At 38.2% G+C, this 21,780-nt stretch overlaps 1 protein-coding gene across 2 annotated transcripts in view; it reads left to right on the top strand.

The window, feature by feature from the left end:
* Positions 1-18,263, top strand: part of rnf122 (ring finger protein 122) — a 48,055-nt gene extending 29,792 nt beyond the window's left edge. Inside the window, exons 3-6 of one of the 2 annotated variants that reach the window (XM_061899355.1) lie at positions 8,246-8,291; positions 8,373-8,414; positions 8,499-8,578; positions 13,233-18,263. In XM_061899355.1, the coding sequence (XP_061755339.1) occupies positions 8,246-8,291; positions 8,373-8,414; positions 8,499-8,578; positions 13,233-13,347 (283 nt within the window). In that variant the 3' untranslated portion in view covers positions 13,348-18,263. Of the gene's footprint in view, positions 1-8,245; positions 8,292-8,372; positions 8,415-8,495; positions 8,579-13,232 lie in introns of both variants that reach the window. The other variant, XM_061899346.1, reaches the window with a different exon arrangement.
* The last annotated feature ends 3,517 nt before the right edge of the window (positions 18,264-21,780 follow it).

Here is a 21,780-nt window from a genome sequence, read left to right as displayed (position 1 = left end):
CTGCCCGAGGAGAGTGATAAGTTTATAATATTTAGCACTGATGGACCTAATAATTCAAAGAGCTCCTTGATCAGTTTCCCAGGAAGAGGGTCAAGTAAACATGTTGTCTGTTTTATTCCATTTACACTTTGTAACAATTCCTCTAATGTTATTTCCTCAAAACGAGAGAAACTATTTTGGAGGGCAGTATCCGCCGTATATACAATCGTGTCAGTGTTAATAGAACCCCGTTGTAGCTGGGACGCATTGTCTTTAATCTCCTTTCTAATGAATTCAATTTTCTTACTAAAGAATTGCATAAAGTCATCAGCTGAGTGGGTTGAGCTACTGGAAGGAATCCCTTGTTGGGTTAGCGATGCTACCGTACTAAACAAAAATTTAGGATCGTTTTTATTACGGTGGATGAGATTTGAGTAATATTTAGCTTTAGCTAAGGTAAGCATGCGTTTGTAAGTTATTAAACCATCACTCCATGCTTGATGGTGCACCTCAAGTTTAGTCGTGCGCCATTTGCGTTCCAGCTTTCTACATAATAATTTCTGAGCTCTAGTTTCTTCTGTAAACCACGGGGTGCGCTTTTTTGGAGCCTTTTTTAACTTTAGCGGTGCTATGTTATCAATGGTTTCGCGCAGGGCGTCGTTAAAGTTGTTAGTGAGGTTATCAATAGAGCCCACATACTTGAGGAATGGTGCCATTACCGAGGGCAGTAGGTCAGCAAGAGTTGTCGTTGTGGCTGTATTAATGTTGCGGCTGCTATAGCAGGTATTATTATTATTAGTTTGACGAACATGCCTCTGAACCTCGAATTTTATAAGGTAATGATCGGACAATACTTTAGTATACGGGAGTATCGTAACTTTGGAAACGGTGATGCCCCTGACAAGCACTAGGTCTATCGTATTACCGTTGCGATGCGTGGGTTCATTTATTATTTGTGTGAGACCACAGCTATCAATTACAGTCTGGAGCGCTACGCACGGTGGGTCCGATGGGGTATTCATATGGATATTAAAGTCCCCCATTATGATTATATTATCGGCGTGTGTCACTAGATCAGCAACAAACTCTGAAAATTCATTAATAAAGTCCGAATAGGGCCCTGGGGGGCGGTAGATAACAGCCAGGTGTAGAGGCAGCGGTGTGACAGACCTCATAGTAAGCACCTCAAACGATTTATATTTATTATTTATGTTAGGACTAAGGTTAAAGTTTTCGTTGTATATTAGTGCGACCCCCCCACCCCTTTTGAGCGGACGGGCAATATGCGCATGTGTAAAGTTAGGAGGACATGCCTCATTTAGCGCAAAAAAGTCGTTTGGTTTAAGCCAGGTTTCGCTGAGACCGATGACGTTAAGATTGTTGTCTCTGATAATATCATTAACTAACAACGTTTTAGGAGACAATGATCTTATGTTTAAAAAACCTATATTATAGGTAGTGGGCTGTTTTAGGGAGTTTTTGATCAAATTATCCGTAGTAGCAATATTAATAATGTTGTGTTTATTATGCCCAGTGCATTTAGTATAGTTACGAACATATCTAGGAATTGATACGACAGGATTTTTCCGATTGTTTGATTGTTGCTTTGATAAACTGCACGCATCATGGTTAGCCACCTCAGTAACGGGGATTTTCCGATTGTTTGTTTGTTGCTTTGATAAACTGCACGCATCATGGTTAGCCCTCTCAGTAACGGGGATTTTCCGATTGTTTGTTTGTTGCTTTGATAAACTGCACGCATCATAGTTAGCCACCTCAGTAAAACACATGTCCAACTCTGAAACACTCAAAGCAGAAAAAACTTGTTCTAATTTAACTGACTCCTTACCCAGACCAGTAGTCTCGCATTTTCCATCTAAATCCGTCTTCGGGATGGAGGAAAGTGGTGTTCTGTGGGGATTAGCCTTCTGCTTTGTTTTTAGCCCAGCTCGGCATCCGCGTTTCCGAACACACCGCTGGCGTCTGCTCCGTAGACGGCCCCCGCTGCTACTAGACTCCCCTGCTTCACAGGCCGCTGGATGTAGCCGCCGATGTATTCCCATGCTAGTTAGCAAGTCTAGCACGCAAGTGTCTATCAGTCCAAAACGGCCCGATTCGTCCACATCCAGAAGTGTCTGGCGGTCGTACGTGATCACGGAGTGACCACGATGTGAGCCAGCCATAAAGTTTGTGGAATTGTCCGGTATTTCTGCCAAATGTTCCATCTTTAGCAGGAGCTCCTCGAGAGCGCAGCCCGTCCGGGCGCCGCCATCTTGGAAAATCATATGTATATGTATGTATATATATATATATATATATATATATATATATATATATATGTGTATGTATATATATATATATATATATATATATATGTATATGTATATGTATATGTATATATATATATATATATATATATATGTATATATATATATATATATGTATATGTATATGTATATGTATGTATGTATGTATGTCTGGGAAAAATCACAAGACTACTTCATCTTTACAGAACTGTTTCATGAGGGGTTCCCTCAATTGTCAGGACATTTTTCTGAAAATCGCTCTACCACGGTATCGAGCACTATTCTCTGGATAATCCAATTAAGACATATCTGTATATATATATATATATAATTTTGCCATTTCTATAAAACAGTTTTACACACTTTATTATTAATATACTTGTTGCTAGTATAATTGTTTTTGTGTTTTACATCATTCCTGCATACATTATACAATAAGAGCTGGTCAATGGAGAACTAGAAGACATTTAAATAAAATGATTGTATGCAAAAATTAAAGAATAGTCCATCCTCCCTTTAACCCACTTCTCATGATTCCCTCTTCATGGGAAATCTGCACACATGCGAAAGCTGCATCCTCACATTGTTCCTGGTAAAGCTTTTGCTCACAGCAATCAGCGCAAACAATAAACCAAATGACGTAAACTACTCAATAATTGTTATTTCCTCTCTTGAAACAGTCACTCGACGAGATGTGATTTTGGGTATGAGGCATTCAATCTAATAAAGCCTGACAATCCCAGATGGTGACAGACTTGTGTGTGTCTATGTTTAGTTGTGTAAAAAGAACCGCCTAAACAGACACGATTAGCATAATGATAAGCATCTCGCCACCGTTGCCTTAGTGAGCGGTAAAGGGATTCAAACAGAGTAAGAAGTAATTAGTATTTAGGGGTGGCAATTGATTGCGATTAGGTAGCGACTTGTCCAAGGTGTACTCCGCCCGATTGTAGCTGAGATAGGCACCAACACCCCCCGCGACCGCAAAGGGAATAAGCGTTAGAAAATGGGTGGATGGATGGGAATTGATAAGGTTTTTCGGGTTCCGATTCCACTATCGATTCTGCTTCGCGATTCGCTTCCTTAACTGTTCTCTTACGGTTTCTTATTTGGAAAAAAAAGGGAGAAAGAGGGGGATTAACATCAATTTTGTTTAGTTTAGAGGTAGCATGACTTTACAATGCCTACAGTGAAGCCTTTATAGGCACATATGTAGCATTGGAGAAAAACAACTTTAAAAAAAAATTAATACAAGAAATTATTATTCTTCCGTAGAACTTAATCATGTGCAGATTACACAAGAATGTTACGTTTAGTAACATCCATCCATCTATTTTCTACCGCTTGTCCCTTTCGGGGTCGCGGGGGGTCGCAGAAAACATTCACACTAATGTGAATACATGTTTTAACGTCTTATTATTAAATTATTTCATGCAAAGTGAGATATGTCAAGCCTTTTATTGGTTATAATTTTGATGATTATGGTTTACAGATTATAAAAACTTCGAATTTAAAATGTAATGTTTTAAAAACTGTTAGGCATAATGATCAAAATTATAACAAATAAAGGCTTGACATATCTCACTTTGCATGTAATGAGTTAATATCACAGATTAGTTTCACATTTGAAGTTAATTGCTGACATGAATTAACTTTTACACCATATTCTAATCGTATGAGTTTCAGCTATATAATATAATCAGGGTTTTATAGGTATCAGCAAGTCTAATTTAATGTTTTTTAACACCTTTTTAAAACATGTAATGCCTATATCCGACCGCATTTGGTTATTATATATAGTCAAACGCTTACAATTTGAAGTATACACACAGCTGTTAGCATTTGACAATGGTAATGTTGAATACCGTATTTTTCGGACTATATGTCGCTCTGGAGTATAAGTCGCACCTGCTGAAAATGCAAAATAAAGAAGAAAAAAAAACAAAAACACATATTAGTCGCACTGGAGTATAAGTCGCATTTTTGGGGGAAATTTATTTGATAAAACCCAACACCAAGAATAGACATTTGAAAGGCAATTTAAAATAAATAAAGAATAGTGAACAACAGACTTTACAAGTGTACGTTATATGAGGCATAAATAACCAAATGAAAAGGTGCCTGGTATGTTAACGTAACATATTATGGTAAGAGTCATTCAAATAACTATAACATATAGAACATGCTATACGTTTACCAAACAATCTGTCACTCCTAATCGCTAAATCCCATGAAATCTTATACGTCTAGTCTCTTATGTGAATGAGCTAAATAATATTATTTGATATTTTACGGTAACGTGTTAATAATTTCACACATAAGTCGCTCCTGAGTATAAGTCGCACCCCTGGCCAAACTATGAAAAAAACTGCGACTTATAGTCCGAAAAATACGGTAGTTGAAAAGTTTATTTTAATTGTCACTATGGTTCGCAAGTCGTCCTTCATACCGACAGCCATCAGACTGTATAATGCACATGTTCCTTCTTGACTGCACTTAAATGTAGAATATATGTAGAATATATTCATATTATTCATATATTATATATAATATATGTCATATATTATTTATTATTATTATTGTTTATTGTGAGCGAACTGTGGTGCTGAATTTCCCCCAGGGATCAATAAAGTACTTTCTATTCTATTTTATTCTAAGACTGTTTCATCTGAGAATTTATTTTTATTTATTTATCTTTCTATAATGTTCTGGCTTTGGTCACGGCAATAGACAATAACCAAATAAAAGGTTCAGTCGTTCAATCATCACATTACCTACAATCAAAACTATTAAAGGTGAACTCCACTTAAGCCCCGTAAATTAACATCCAATTCTGAATTAATATTATCAATAAAATATACCCAGAATTAGAAGTTATTTTTTGAAATGCATCTCTTTAAAACATGCTGTAAAATGCATATTCTCTGAAAGTATGATTTATAATAGCCAGTAACTGAAGGATGTGTTTTTAATCAGGATCGAGTTTTTGAAAAAATAGTTAAAAGATAATAAATGATGCATGTGTTCGGAAGTAGATGATTGATTTAAACAATTCAGAAAAATACATGCAATTGTATTTAGGAAAATGCAAATAAGCCCTTAGGATGCATTACGAATAAAGTAAGTCAATTAAATATATTGAATAGACTGAATTTTATACCCTCTCAGTTGTTTAAAGGGGTACATTAGATCGAAAGTTATTTATAAAGTCATGCAGCTGAATAAACTGTTATTTATTTACTGTGGGAATGTCAGAGAACAAAAGAGTTGTGGTCTGTAGTGAGATAGTCTTGTTTGACCATCCTCGGCCACCATAGGCTGAAGATGTGCTAAAATGATAGGAAATGTTAGTTAGTATATGTTGTATTCATATGACGTGCTAGCGTTACTGCATTTGGGATTAGATGGGAGCGGTTAAAAAAGTGACTTTCATTCATAATTATTGCATGATGTGTGTTCAAATGTATCAGCATATTGCTCGTTTGTCCTCCTCTTGATTAACTCGCCGCCTTACAATTATTAAAAGTAGCTAGTGATGAGACCGAATGTGCGTGCGTCGAGTAATGGAGGAGGCTGTGGGGGGAGATGTAGCCAGCGTTGCCTGCAGGAGCAAAAGTTACCGCCTCTGTCCATGATGCTGAGGACAGAGCACCATCAGACGGGGGCGTGACAGTGCTGACAGCGAGACACAGCTGGCAGGTGATTAGATTTCACAAGTGGTACACGTTAATCTAATCATCTGTTGTCTATAACAGTAAGCAGCCGGGAGCAGGAGGGGAGAGAGGATACGGACGTGACTAAAAGTCACGTTCTGGGGGAGAAAGACTTTGCAAAAACCTATGTACATTAAAAACTTTGTTGAAAACTGCACGCTTGGCTCTTGTGCCGTGTCTTCAGTGGAACTGCGAGGAAGCGACTTCCACAGGGGCGTTTCCGCGAAGCGCGTATTGAGGCGCGCTTCATTTAGGGGAGGAGCCAGTGTCGTGCGAAACTCTATATCCCTGAAATATTTTGTATCCTCTGCCGCGGGAGCGCGCATGGAGGGGGAGCTCTGTGCCTTGTTCAGACAGCGATAGCACTTCTGTGATGTGAAGTGAATTATATTTATATAGCGCTTTTTCTCTACTGACTCAAAGCGCTTTACATAGTGAAACCCAATGTCTAAGTTACATTTAAACCAGTGTGGGTGGCACTGGGAGCAGATGGGTAAAGTGTCTTGCCCAAGGACACAATGACAGTGACAAGGATGGCAGAAGCGGGGATCGAACCTGCAACCCTCAAGTTGCTGGCACAGCCGCTCTACCAACCGAGCTATACCGTGATATTAGCGATATCAATGATACAAAATGTGGATTATTACGATCATGCTTTGATGACGACCAGTGCAACGGACGTCGGTCGAGAGGATCAAGTTAATAGTGTGAGAGACCAGTCCATAGTGGGGCCAACCGGAGATCGTCTTGAGCGGAGACAAGTCAGCAGCGCAGAGACGTCAACAACGGAATCATAAATGAGTGGTCCACCCCGGTTCCTGACTTTGAACAGCTAGCGAATCATCTGTGGTCACCAAAGCTGTGCAATGGGTCGTTCTGTCTTTTATTCCCAGAGAGTCCTTGAAAGATTTATTCTACAAAAGTCTAAAGGCCTACTGAAACCCACTACTACCAACCACGCAGTCTGATAGTTTATATATCAATGATAAAATATTAACATTGCAACACATGCCAATACGGCCTTTTTAGATTACTAAATTGCAATTTTAAATTTCCTGGGAGTTTCTTGTTGAAAACGTCGCAGAATGATGACGTGTACGCGTGGCGTCACGGACTGTAAGGAAATATTAGCGCTGCGCGCACACACACAGCTAAAAGTTGTCTGCTTTAACCGCTTAATTACACAGTATTTTGGACATCTGTGTTGCTGAATCTTTTGCAATTTGTTTAATTAATAATGAAGTCAAAGTAGAAAGATGGAGTTGGGAAGCTTTAGCCATTAGCCACACAAACACAATGATTCTTTGTTTAAAATTCCCGGAGGTGAAGCTTTCCTATGGATCAGAGCGGTCAAGCGAACATGGATTCCAACCAAATGTCAACCAGCAGTTTTCGGTGAGAAAATTGTGGTAAAAAGTCGCCACTTACCGGAGATCAGCTGAGGTTGTGCCGTCCTTATATCTGCCGTCGACTTCCCTCAGACACTGGCGTCAACACACCTGTGGACACACCCCTACAACTATCAGGTACTGTTAAACTCACTAAAACACTAGCAACACAATAGAAAGATAAGGGATTTCCCAGAATTATCCTAGTAAATGTGTCTAAAAACATCTGAATCCGTCCCAATGCAATCGCCTTTTTTTTTTTCTTTTTACTTTATCTTTTTATTTTTTCTAGCCCTTCGCTATCAATATCCTCAAACACGAATCTTTCCTTCTCGCTGAAATTAATGGGGAAATTGTCGTTTTCTCGGTCCAAATAGCTCTTTTTGTTGGAGGCTCCCATTAAAAACGATGTGAGGAGCCAACACATCAACACATCCCACCATCGTCTGCTACTTCCGGTAAAGGCAGGGCTTTTCTATTAGCGACCAAAAGTTGCGAACTTTATCGTCGATGTTCTCTACTAAATCCTTTCAGCAAAAATATGGCAATATTGCAAAATGATCAAGTATGACACATAGAATGGACCTGCTATCCCCGTTTGAATAAGAAAATCTCATTTCAGTAGTCCTTTAAGCTTTGTGTTTTAAATTATTTTAAATATATGATTTTTGTCTAAAAAATATTATCCCTAAGACTGGTCTCTCAAACAATGGTCGTCTTATATGGTGTCAATGGTATTATAATGATTAATTATAAAAAGTGTGATCACGTACTTGACAATCAATCTCTTTATTTTATATTTATGTTGTGTCACACTAGTCTTACCAATATTTAGTATTATGTGTATTGTGTTCCTTAGCAAACTTCGACACCAAGCCCAGAGTGAGCGGTTTGGATACAGAGAGGTGGGCCTGAAAAACAACACATCAACACATCCCACCATCTTCTACATGTACTGACATTTAAACATCATTTTGTCTCCACAGGTGGTTTTGAAAGGAGATCCCAAAAGGTTGAATCTGCACGGGGTAAGAACGCGCATGCACTTCATTTCGAAACAATCAACGTGAATGTCAAAAGGTTGAGTGTGCTGTCCGTCACTCACACAGCAGACGTGCGCCGTGTGTCTGGAGGACTTTAAGTTTAAAGACGAGCTCGGAGTGTTGCCATGCCAACATGCTTTTCATCGAAAGTGAGTATCAATACATAAAAAAGGCCGGTTGTTTGTTTTACAAAACCCAAAACCAGTGAAACCGGCACCTTGTGTGAATCGTAAATAAAAACAGGATACAATGATTAGCAAATCCTTTTCAACCTATATATTCAATTGAATAGACTGCAAAGACAAGATAATTAACGTTCCAACTGGTAATTTTTTGTATTTTTTGCAAATAATAGCTCATTTGGAATTTGATGCCTACAATATGTTTAAAAAAAGCTGACACAAGTGGAGAAAAAGACTGAGAAAGTAGAGGAATGCTCATCAAACACTTATTTGGAACATCCCACAGGTGAACAGGATAATTGGGAACAGGTGGGTGGGTATAAAATCAGCTTCCATGAAATGCTCAGTCATTCACAAACAAGGATTGGGCGAGGGTCACCACTTTGTGAACAAATGTGTCAGCAAATTGTCGGATAGTTTAGGAACAACATTTCTCAGCTTGCAATTGCAAAGAATTTAGGGATATCACCATCTACGGTCCGTAATATCATCAAAAGGTTCAGAGTATCTGGAGAAATCACTGCACGTAAGCGATGATATTACGCACCTTCAATCCCTCAGGCGGTACTGCATCAAAAAGCGACATCAATGTGTAAAGGATATCACCACATGGATTCAGGAACACTTTAGAAAACCACTGTCAGTAACTACAGTGCGTCGCTGCATCTGTAAGTGCAAGTTAAAACTCTACTGTGCAAAGCGAAAGCCATTTATCAACAACACCCAGAAACGCTGCCGGCTTTGCTGGCCCTGAGCTCATCTAAGATGGACTGATGCAAATTGGAAAAGTGTTCTGTGGTCTGACGAGTCCACATTTCAAATTGTTTTTGGAAACTGTGGACATCATTTCCACCGGACCAAAGAAGAAAAGAACCATCAAAAGCCAGCATCTGTGATGATATGGGGGTGTATTAGTGGACAAAGCATTGGTAACTTACACATCTGTGAAGGCACCATTAATGCTGAAAGGTACATACAGGTTATATAAATGGGTTGTACTTGTATAGCCCTTTTCTACCTTCAAGGTACTCAAAGCGCTTTGACACTACTTCCACATTTACCCATTCACACACACATTCACACACTAATGGAGAGAGCTGCCATTCAAGGCGCTAACCAGCACCCATCAGGAGCAAGGGTGAAGTGTCTTGCTCAAGGACACAACGGACGTGACGAGGTTGGTACTAGGTGGGGATTGAACTAGGGACCCTCAGGTTGCGCACGGCCACTCTTCCACTGCGCCACGCCGTCCCCAACAACAGCAACATATGTTGCCATCCAAGCAACGTGATCATGGACGCCCCTGCTTATTTCAGCAAGACAATGTCAAGCCACGTGTTACAACAGCGTGGCTTCATAGCAAAAGAGTGCGGGTACTAGACTGGCCTGGCTGTAGTCCAGACCTGTCCCCCATTGATAATGTGTGGCACATTAAGAAGCGCAAAATACCACAATGGAGACCCCGGACTGTTGAACGAATTGAGCTGTTCGTCAAGCAAGAATGGGAACAAATTCCACCTGATAAGCTTCAAAAAATGGTCTCCTCAGTTCCCAAACGTTTACTAAGTGTTGTTAAAAGGAAAGGCCATGTACCACGGTGGTAAAAAAGCCCCTGTGCCAACTTTTTTGCAATGTGTTGCTACCTTTAAATTCTAGGATAATGATTATTTGCAAAAAAAAATAAAAGTTTCTCAGTTCAAACATGAAATATCTAGTCTTTGCAGTCTATTCAATTAAATATAAGTTGAAAAGGATTTGCAAATCATTGTATTCTGTTTTTATTTACGATTTACACAACATGCCAACGGCTTCAAGGTGGCAGAGGGGTTAGTGCGTCTGCCTCACAATACGAAGTTCCTGCAGTCCTGGGTTCAAATCCAGGCTCGGGATCTTTCTGTGTGGAGTTTGCATGTTCTCCCCGTGAATGCGTGGGTTCCCTCCTGGTACTCCGGCTTCCTCCCACTTCCAAAGACATGTACCTGGGGATAGGTTGATTGGCAACACTAAATTGGCCCTAGTGTGTGAATGTGAGTGTGAATGTTGTCTATCTGTGTTGGCCCTGTGATGAGGTGGCGACTTGTCCAGGGTGTACCCTGCCTTCCGCCCGATTGTAGCTGAGATAGGCGCCAGCGCCCCCCACGACCCCGAAAGGGAATAAGCGGTAGAAAATGGATGGACAACATGCCAACTTCACTGGTTTGGGGGTTTGTAAATTACACCTGTCTTTTTTTAACATGTTGTGTTGTATATGTTGTATGTATGGTCAATCAAGAGGGACATGACACCTCAAACAAACATGGCTCCTGGGCTGTCATTATTCTACTCAGATGGCCTCCATTGTTGAGTTAAACTATTAAAAGTTCATCAAACAGCTTCCGTTATTATTTTGGCAAGGTCAGTTGGCTTGGGTCAATTTCATTTCCGCGGCAAATGCTTAAAATAGTCCCTTTGTCTCCTGATGTCGGAGGACGTTTCCAGCATGTTACATCATTTAGGGCTTTTATAAAAGCTGTATTGACACTTTGCAAACTTAAAAATTCTTGCCCGGATGTGGACTCATCTCGTGGTTTGTGGGGCATTTTTGATAAAGAGCTATGTAAATAAACGTTGATTGAATGATTGAATAATGCTCAGTTTCGAGAGGTAATAATGCAACATTTAACGTACAGTACTGCCATGTAAAAAATGTTTTTATTATTATGGCCCATTTGTAGTAAGTTCAATTCAATTAACTTCCATTAAATTAAATGTTGTACATTAATATTTAATTATATGAAATCAACATTTTTTTGGGGGTAACACTTTAATATGGGGAGCATATACACCATTAATTAGTTGCTTATTAAAGTAACAAAGACTTAATTTAGAGTTATTTGGACACTAGGGGAACATATAAGGGTTAGGGTTGTCAAGACTTGGACTATGGTGCGGTTTGTTTTCCCGTGGTGCAAACCGACTGGATCGGACACGATGTGAAGGCAACGACATCTTTTGATATTAACTCCAAAAAAAGAAACGAACGAAAGGCGCTCTCAGCAGAGGTTCAAAACCTGAATAAAGAAAACTTACTTGGAATCGAGAAAAGAGCATGAAAAAGAGCAGTGTGGATCATCAGCATGAGTAACAAGGGTGTATAGCGGGTGATGTTACCAGACTGACTGCCTGGCAACTACAGGCTTAAAAAGTGATGTGGTGATTGACAACAGGTGCATGAGTCCAAGTGAATCAGGTGCGTGACATGAGGACAGGTGAAAACTAATGGGTTGTCATGGAAACAAAACAATGGAGTGAGAAAACAGGAACTAATGGAGTCTTGAAGTAACATAACACAACTAAACAAAACATGATCACAAAGACATGACAAGGTTTAGGGTTACTAATAAACAATAATTCTGAGGTTATTGAGGGATGACTCTTAGTTAATGGCTTACTGGTTGCATAATAAGGCAATGCAGAATAAGGCATTAATAAGTACTTAATAGAGACTAATTAAGAGCCAATATGTTACTAATTTGCATGTTAATAAGCAATTCATTAATGGTGAATATGTGTTCCCCACATTAAAGTGTTACCTTTTTTTTATTGTATTTTGTAGAATTTTTGTTCCAGGGTTTGTATTGATCTGATTGTTAAGTAATGGTTCTGTATTAAGTAACCCACGGGTGTCAAACACATTTTAGATGGGGGGCTACATGGAGAAAAATCTACTCCCAAGTGGGCCGGACTGGTAAAAATCACGGCACGATAACTTAAAAATAAAGAAAACTTCAGATTGTTTTCTTTGTTTAAAAATAGAACAAACTCCTTCTGAAATTGTACAAATCATAATGTTGTAGGTTTTTTGTTTTTTTTTTACAATTAGTGAAGTGAAGTGAATTATATTTATATAGCGCTTTTCTCTAGTGACTCAAAGCGCTTTACATAGTGAAACCCAATATCTAAGTTATATTGGAACCAGTGTGGGTGGCACTGGGAAGTGTCTTGCCCAAGGACACAACGGCAGAGACTAGGATGGCGGAAGCGAGGCTCGAACCTGGAACCCTCAAGTTGCTGACACGGCCACTCTACCAACCGAGCTACCTGTGGTGTTTAATAGTATATATATACTTTTATTTGTCGTTATTTATGTTTTCTGAATAAATGATGTGATATTGTTCATCTCATTGGAGTTAATTTTCAATTTATCATATAAGAAAATAATATAAAAATCAAATTACAGGATGTTATTTATTTAGTTTGCTCATTTTCCTCGACTGATGTACTAACGTGGTTTATTTTGCACATATGTAGCATCATCTACAAAGAACTAAACAATTGCTATGGCGACATCTAGTGGACACATTTAGAATGGCAGTTTCTTTAATTAAAAAATTTCAGGGTGTTTTTTCATACCTAAACTCATCCCGCGGCCCGGATAAAACCTGTTCGCGGGCCGTACGTTTGACACCCCTGGTGTAACCTATAATAATGTTGTGTCCAGTTGTTTATGTCGTGATGCAGACCAATTAGACATTGACCAAATTGTGTTCGTGTTGCATTTGTTATTTGGTTCAAAGAAAAGAAACGACACACAGTTAAAAAATCTTCACGTGTGCATGTGTGTGCGTGTGTGTCTCTGCAGATGCCTGGTCAAGTGGCTGGAGGTGCGCTGTGTGTGCCCTATGTGCAACAAACCCATCGCCGGCCCCCCAGTGCAGCACCACAGCATCGGTACCCTGCTGGATGAACTGGTGTAACCTAGCAACCGCATCACACCTCGTTTGTAGTGGTGGTAGGCACCAACAGGGGAGAAGTACCAGTGTTTGGCTGCTGCAAGGACATCATAAGGGATCTTTGGGTCTGGCTAACCAACCAGAAAAAGACTCTGTTGAGGGATGTTGTTACCTAGCAACCCAACCCTAAGATGGGAACATGGAGGCACCTTTTTGATAATCTTCAACCACCCACACATCCGTGCTTCATCAGTCTTCACTCCACATCTATCTCTCTCCACGCATCTTCCCCCCGTTTTTTGTTTTTACAGCCAGAAGTGTTCAGTTGACTCCCGTGGGAACATCGAGACGACCGCATGAGTGTACATCCGCGTAATGTGAAGAAGATGAGGACAACACACTGTAGCAAGGACATGGCGATCAAATGTGGCTTAAAGGAGATGGAGGTTCTTCTTTTTTTTTTTAAATACCTAATTTGAACTACGAAGTTCAATTGTAGCAATCAAACACCAACACATTAATACACCCTTTATGGTGCAAGTGACCAATCAGCAAATCAAGGTAATGATAATAACGAAAAACATTTATGAAATAATGTAAACAAATCTGGGCTTCACGGTGGTAGAGGGGTTAGAGCGTCTGCCTCAAAATATGAAGGTCCTGAGTAGTACTGGGTTCAATCCCGTGCCCCGTATCTTTCTGTGTGGAGTTTGCATGTTCTCCCCGTGAATGCTCCCACCTCCAAAAACATACACCTGGGGATAGGTTGATTGGCAACACTAAATAGGCCCTAGTGTGTGAATGTGAGTGTGAATGTTGTCTGTCTATCTGTGTTGGCCCTGCGATGAGGTGGCGACTTGTCCAGGGTGTACCCCGCCTTCCGCCAGATTGTAGCTGAGATAGGCACCAGCGCCCCCCGCGACCCTAAAGCAGTGGTTCTTAACCTTGTTGGATGTACCGAACCCCATTAGTTTCAAATGAACATTCACCGAACCCTTCTTAGTGAAAAATATATATATATTTTTTTTAAATTCAAGACAGTTATGTGTTTTTGGTAACACTTTAGTATGGAGAACATATAAGTAACAAAGACTTAATCTAGAGGTTTTTGGACACTGGGGGAACATATTCTAAGTAACAAAGACTTAATTTAGAGTTATTTGGTTAAGGTTAGGGCCAGGGTTAGAGGGTTAGGGTTATAATGAGGCCATGCCAAATAAGGCATTGATAAGTACTAAATAATGACTAGTTAAGAGCCAATAAGTCACTAATGTGCATGTTAAAAAGAAACAATAATTAATGGTGAATATGTTCCCCATACCAAAGTGTTACCATGTTTTTTTTACTGGTGCACAAAATGAACATCACCTTGTTCACTAAGGCATTAATAAGTACTAAATAATGACTAATTAAGAGCCAATAAGTCACTAATTTGCATGTTAAAAAGAAACACAAAATCTATGGTGAATATGTTCCCAATCCTAAAGTGTTACCATGTTTTTTTTACTGGTGCACAAAAAAAACCATGCATGAAGATCACCTTGTTCAAAGAACAAAACCAACACAGTGCATAAACTCACAACAAATTACACACCTGCAAATCAGTGTTACTTCTGATGTTGCCGTATCCGTAATACGCCGATAGCGAGAAGTTTTTATTGAGACAATGAGTCTGGTGTGTTTTGACCTCTGTCGAACCCCTGAGGCCGACTCACCGAACCCCAAGGGTTCGATCAAACCCAGGTTAAGAACCACTGCCCTAAAGGGAATAAGCGGTAGAAAATGGTTGGATGGATGGATATATGTAAACAAATTATTACATCATCAAATGAGTGAAAAATTTAACAATATAAATATATATATTTGACAAAAGTGCGGCATGATATCAACTAGTACAAAATGATAATTGAAAAAAAGAATTATGGTTAAAGAAAAGTACATGCACTTGTTTTACCGTTTTGTCCATTTGCTTACACACATTTTTACTAATTGTGTTTTTTTTTAAAAAGGATTTACAGGCCTACTGAAATGAGATTTTCTTATGTAAATGGGAATAGCAGGTCCATTCTATGTGTCATACTTGATCATTTCGCGATATTTATGTATTTTTGCTGAAAGGATTTATTACAGAACATCGACGATAAAGTTTGCAACTTTTGGTTGCTAATAGAAAAGCCCAGCCTTTACCGGAAGTATGTGCGTGTGACGTCACGAGTTGCAGGTCTCCACACATATTCACATTGTTTATAATGGGAGCCACCAGCAGTAAGAGCAAACCGGACCGAGAAAGCGACAATTCCCCCATTAATTTGAGCGAGGATGAAAGATTCGTGAATTAGGATATTGATAATGAAGGACTAGAAAAAAGAAGACAAAAAAAGCGACGGCTCCAGGCGGAGGCAGTGTGAGTGTTTCAGATGTAATTAGACACATTTACTAGGATAATTCTGGAAGATCCCTTATCTGCTTATTGTTTTAATAGTGTTTTAGTGAGATTTTAAAGATTGTAAAGACATACCTCGAGGTCGGATGGCTGCGGTGAACACGAAGTGTCTCAGAGAGAAGCCGAGGAGCCAAGCTCACAGCTGCCCTTTAAACAGCTGCTGCAGGACGACGAATAATCCAATGATGTCTCCGGTAAGATATATATCACAATTTCCCCATCCAAAAATATCCTGGTTGACGTAGAGAACCATGTTCGCTTGACCGCTCTGTGTTAAAGCTTCACAACAAACGAAGAAACACCGGCTGTGTCTCGGTGCTAAAGACAGCTGCAATCCACCGCTTTCCACCAACAGCATTGTTCTTTATAGTCTCCATTATTAAATGAACAAATTGCAAAAGATTCAGCAACACAGATGTCCAAAATACTGTGTAATTATGCGGTTAAAGCAGACGACTTTTAGCCGCGAGTGGTGCAGCGCTAATATTTCTTGACAGTTTGTGACGTCACCCGTACGCGTCATCATTCCGCGACGTTTTCAACAACAAACTTGCGGGAAATTTAAAATTGCAATTTAGTAAACGAAAAAGGCTGTATTGGCATGTGTTGAACTGTTAATATTTCATCATTGATGTATAAACTATCAGACTGCGTGGTCAGTAGTAGTGGGTTTCAGTAGGCCTTAACACACTTTTCCAAACACAACATTCAATTTTCTTGATTCCTAGATTATTTGCAAAATGACGCACTTCGGTCAAAACATATGCCCATTCCTCAAAATACAGCAAGCATTTGTAAAAATGCAGTTTTATTGTCATCTCACACACACATACTTCAATTAGTAAAACACTATTGGAGTCAGTTACCCACAACAGCAATGAATACAAAACACATTTATTAAAGAAAAAAAAAAAACTATTTTACTATACGAAATCACATGTTTGGGGCATTTCGCCCGACCGTTTTAGCATATGTGATGAATGGTTACTGTAACTTGACAAAATAATTTGGCAAATCCACAGCAATCGTCATTGTTTACTTTGAAGTGGGCCTATATGTAAAGACCTAAAGAAGTGCTCAACAATGATACTGCAAACTGAAAATATGTAAAAAAAATGTACCACAGTCAGGTAAAGTAACATATCACAGTAGTCAACAATGACATGCAATACGAATTAAAATCTGAGACAAATAAAAACGTTTGGAAAAAAAAAAAAAATCTGTCTCGCTGGACAGGCCATAGTATTTCATCCACATCACATATGCAGGATTGGAATAATAATAATAATAATAGATTTTATTTGTAAAAAGTACTTTACGTTGAGCAAACAACCTCAAAGTGCCACAGTGTAAAAAAAAATAGTAATAATAAAAATAAATAAAATATAAAACTAGAAACAGCCCAAGAGCTAGAACCAGCATGCATGTCTATGAAAAGGCGTGGGTGTAAAGCATTGTGTGTAATATTTTGCAAAAACTGTCTATGCCTAATATTAGACAAATCTGCACACTGATTTTCCTTTTACTGTGTGCAGACTTTAACTGTGAAAATGTAAAATGTAGTGTGTAAACAATTGGAAAAAACTGTATTATGACAAATCATTTTTTGAAAATGTTACTAAAATTTACTGTGATAATTATATAGGGTTAAACTTGCTCCATAAAGGGGTTAATGTTGCATATTATTGTGTCTTAACATGTTTTTTTTATTGCGTTGTCACTCACTCAATGGCCACAGTGTTACCTGCAAAATGTAATGTGATCTAATACAATAACTGTATGAGAAATAATGAAGGTAATAATGCTTGAATTTAACTATTTATTTTACTACTTGTGGTTTGCAGGCAGTGGTGAATGACCACATGTGTGCTAAATATCCAAATAATAGCTGACAGTATGATGCAGTACAGCTCCGATTTGATACACCATAACCACTATGTATAAATACTACAGATTTTTTTTTAAATTTCGTATCTTCTGTAAGATTTTGGAGCTTTATTTGGTCTCGTTAGATTTTGCAGGTGCACCCGATGAAGGGGCTGAAATGCCCAAACTACAATATAGTGTTGCAGTTCTGTGATGTTGTATTTTGAAGATAAATGCACTTTGAGTTCATATTAAAAAAAAAACATATCAGATCGTTGGGATTTTAAGGCTGCAGAGTCTGCAGCTTTGTGAGACAATATTGTTGGTTCTTCTGTACATTCCACTGCTGTTTTTTGTCTTGTTTTGTTTTTTTTTGACAAAAACAAGTGTAAATTATGACGCAAAACACTGCCTGACCTGATCACAAATTTCACAAAGCACATTACTAGTACTAATGATAATATGAAGCCAAACAAGTTCCATATTTTTGTAAACTAACTGATGTAAATAACTGGAAGCCACAAGAAACCCACTTGTCTATTTCACTCAGCTTGTTGATGTGTTGATATGCAGAATGCATGTGGCGCCATCCTCAGGTCAGATCAGATATTAAAATGGTTTTGTATTCATATATGTGGTTTCTGTTTCTGTTTGGTGCTAGCTTATGTATAAGTGAGATTTTACAGTATTTGCCTGTAATAGACTACAATGCATGTCCGAGTTGAGTTTACAAATATGTATACTGTTGTATTAGGCTATATAAAGTAATTATATATTATAATTTATAACATTTTATTAATTTAACCTCTTAAGGCTCAGGCTATTTATTTACATGTTTTTTTTATGTCTTTCCTATTTGGACTTATTGGACCCTAACTAGAATAAAAAACTAAGAATCGTCTTTTTATATGATGTACTTAGTCCATAAGTCACAAACGTGTACTTCATGTGTAGTGACATGCTAATTCTTATTTTTACACATTTTTTCCACTCCAAATTCCATTGTATGTTATACTCTTCTGACACCACCAAATTGCAATATAAGTGTCCACATAAGCGGCCATAAGACCCCAATACAGTAGGGCAGTGGTTCTCAACCTTTTTTTTAGTGATGTACCCCCTGTGAACATTTTTTCAATTCAAGTACCCCCTAATTAGGGCAAAGCATTTTTGGTTTAAAAAAAAAAGATAAAAAAGTAAAATACAGCACTATGTCATTAGTTTCTGATTTATTACATTGTATAACAGTGCAAAATATTGCTCATTTGTAGTGGTCTTTCTTGAACTATTTGGAAAACATATATATAAAAATAACTAAAAACTTGTTGAAAAATAAACAAGTGATTCCATTATAAATAAAGATTTATACACATAGAAGTAATCATCAACTTAAAGTGCCCTCTTTGGGGATTGTATTAGAGATCCATCTGGATTCATGAACTTAATTCTAAACATTTCTTCACAAAAAAAGAAATCTTTAACATCAATATTTATGGAACATGTCCACAAATCTAGCTGTCAACACTGAATATTGCATTGTGCATTTTCTTTTTACAGTTTATGAACTTACATTCATATTTTGTCGAAGTATTATTCAATAAATATATTTATAAAGGATTTTTGAATTGTTGCTATTTTTAGAATATTTTTAAAAAAATCTCATGTACCCCTTGTCATACCTTCAAGTACCCCCAGGGGTACATCTACCCCCATTTAAGAACCACTGCAGTAGTGTACACAATTTTGGAAATAAGAGCTAAAAGGTGCTGTCCACGCATGTGGCCACTAAGGTCTTTAGAGGTTTTAATCTAATTGATTAATTTATTAAATGTGTTTATTGTCTAATTAATGTATTCTATTAATTTAATTATACATTTATTATATTCTAACAGTGTTGTAACCCTTTTAAATATGTATGTATGTATATATATATATATATATATATATATATATATATATATATATATATATATATATATATATATATGTATGTATATATATGTGTGTGTGTAAACTTATGGGGTGACGAATCTAAATATTAAATCTAAACGTTAACTATAAACCTAAATGTTAGATTTAAACTTAATTTGGATCTAAATATAAATCAAATTAATAATTTAATAATACGTTTTTATTTATAAGGTGGCAGGATAGTTCGGTTGATAAAACCAGCAACTTGAGGGTTCCAGGTTCGATTACCCATTCTGCCATTTTAGTCACTGCCATTGTGTCCTTGGGCAAGACACTTTACCAACCTGCTCCCAGTGCCACCCAAACTGGTTTAATAAATGTAACTTACAAACCCCGTTTCCATATGAGTTGGAAGATTGTGTTAGATGTAAATATAAACAGAATACAATGATTTGCAAATCATTTTCAACTCATATTCAGTTGAATATGCTACAAAGACAACATATTTGATGTTCAAACTGATAAACAATTTTTTTGTGCAAATAATCATTAACTTTAGAATTTGATGCCAGCAACTCGTGACAAAGAAGTTGGGAAAGGTGGTAATAAATACTGATTAAGTTGAGGAATGCTCATCAAACACTTATTTGGAACATCCCACAGGTGTGCAGGCTAATTGGGAACAGGTGGGTGACATGATTGGGTAAAAAGCAGCTTCCATGAAATGCTAAGTAATTCACAAACAAGGATGGGGCGAGGGTCACCAATTTGTAAGCAAATTGTCCAACAGTTTTAGAAAAACATTTCTCAACGAGCTATTGCAAGGAATTTAGGGATTTTACCATCTATGGTGCGTAAAATCATCAAAAAGTTCAGAGAATCTGGAGAAATCCCTGCACGTAAGCGATGATATTACGGACCTTTGATCCACCGACATCACTGTGTAAAGGATATCACCACATGCGCTCAGGAACACTTCATACAACCACTGTCAGTAACTACAGTTGGTTGCTATATCTGTAAGTGCAAGTTAAAACTCTGCTTTGCAAAGCAAAACCCATTTGTCAACAACACCAAGAAACGCTGCTGGCTTTGCTGGGCCGGAGCTCATCTAAGATGGACCGATGCAAAGTGGAAAAGTGTTCTGTGGTCTGACAAGTCCACATTACAAATTATATTCGGAAACTGTGGACGTGATGTCCCCCGGAATAAAGAGGAAAATAATCATCCGGATTGTTATAGGCGCAAAGTTCAAAAGCCAGCATCTGTAATGGTATGGGGGTGTATTAGTGCCCAAGGCATGGGTAACTTACACATCTGTGAACGCACCATTAATACTGAATGGTCCATACAGGTTTTGGAGCAACATATGTTGTCATCCAAGTAACATAATCATGGACGCCCCTGCTTATTTCAGCAAGACAATGCCAAGCCATGTGTTACAACAGCGTGGTTTCGTAGTAAAAGAGTGCAGGTACTTTCCTGGCCCGCCTGCAGTCCAGACCTGTCTCCCATCGAAAATGTGTGGCGCATTATGAAGCGTAAAATACGACAGTGGAGACCCCGGACTGTTGAACGGCTATAGCTCTACATAAAACAAGAATGAGAAAATTCCACTTTCAAAGCTTCAACAATTAGTTTCCTCAGTTCCCAAACGTTTATTGAGTGTTGTTAAAAGAAAACGTGATGTAACACAGTGGTGAACATGCCCTTTCCCAACTACTTTGGCACGTGTTGCAGCCCTGAAATTCTAAGTTAATTATAATTTGCCCAAAAAAAAAAATAAATTAGTTTTTACATCATATATCTTGTCTTTGTAGTGCATTCAACTGAATATGGGTTGAAAAGGATTTGCAAATCATTGTATTCCGTTTATATTTACATCTAACACAATTTCCCAACTCATACGGAAACGGGGTTTGTAGATATTGGGTTTCACTATGTAAAGCACTTTGAGTCCCTAGAGAAAGATGGATTCAGGATGCTTTGCCTTATTATTGTCCATTCTTCAATATGTACAAGACATATAAACTGAAAATAAATTTTCGGCACAGTCCCATTAAGAGCAGAAATAAGTTACAGGGAGACAAGAACATGACCGCCAACGGATCAGCCACTTACGACGCTCCTTAAAAAAGGTGGGAAAAATGTGAGATGGGGAAAGGGGGGAAGAGTAAAAAATATCAGTCAAAGGCTGGACCCTCCGCAGGGGGTCCAGACAGAGTCCAAGGGAAACA

The sequence above is a fragment of the Nerophis ophidion genome, linkage group LG01 (assembly GCF_033978795.1).
Source record: "Nerophis ophidion isolate RoL-2023_Sa linkage group LG01, RoL_Noph_v1.0, whole genome shotgun sequence".
NCBI lineage: Eukaryota > Metazoa > Chordata > Actinopteri > Syngnathiformes > Syngnathidae > Nerophis > Nerophis ophidion.
Note: the sequence above shows the minus strand (reverse complement) of the source record. Positions and strands in the feature narration are given on the sequence as shown.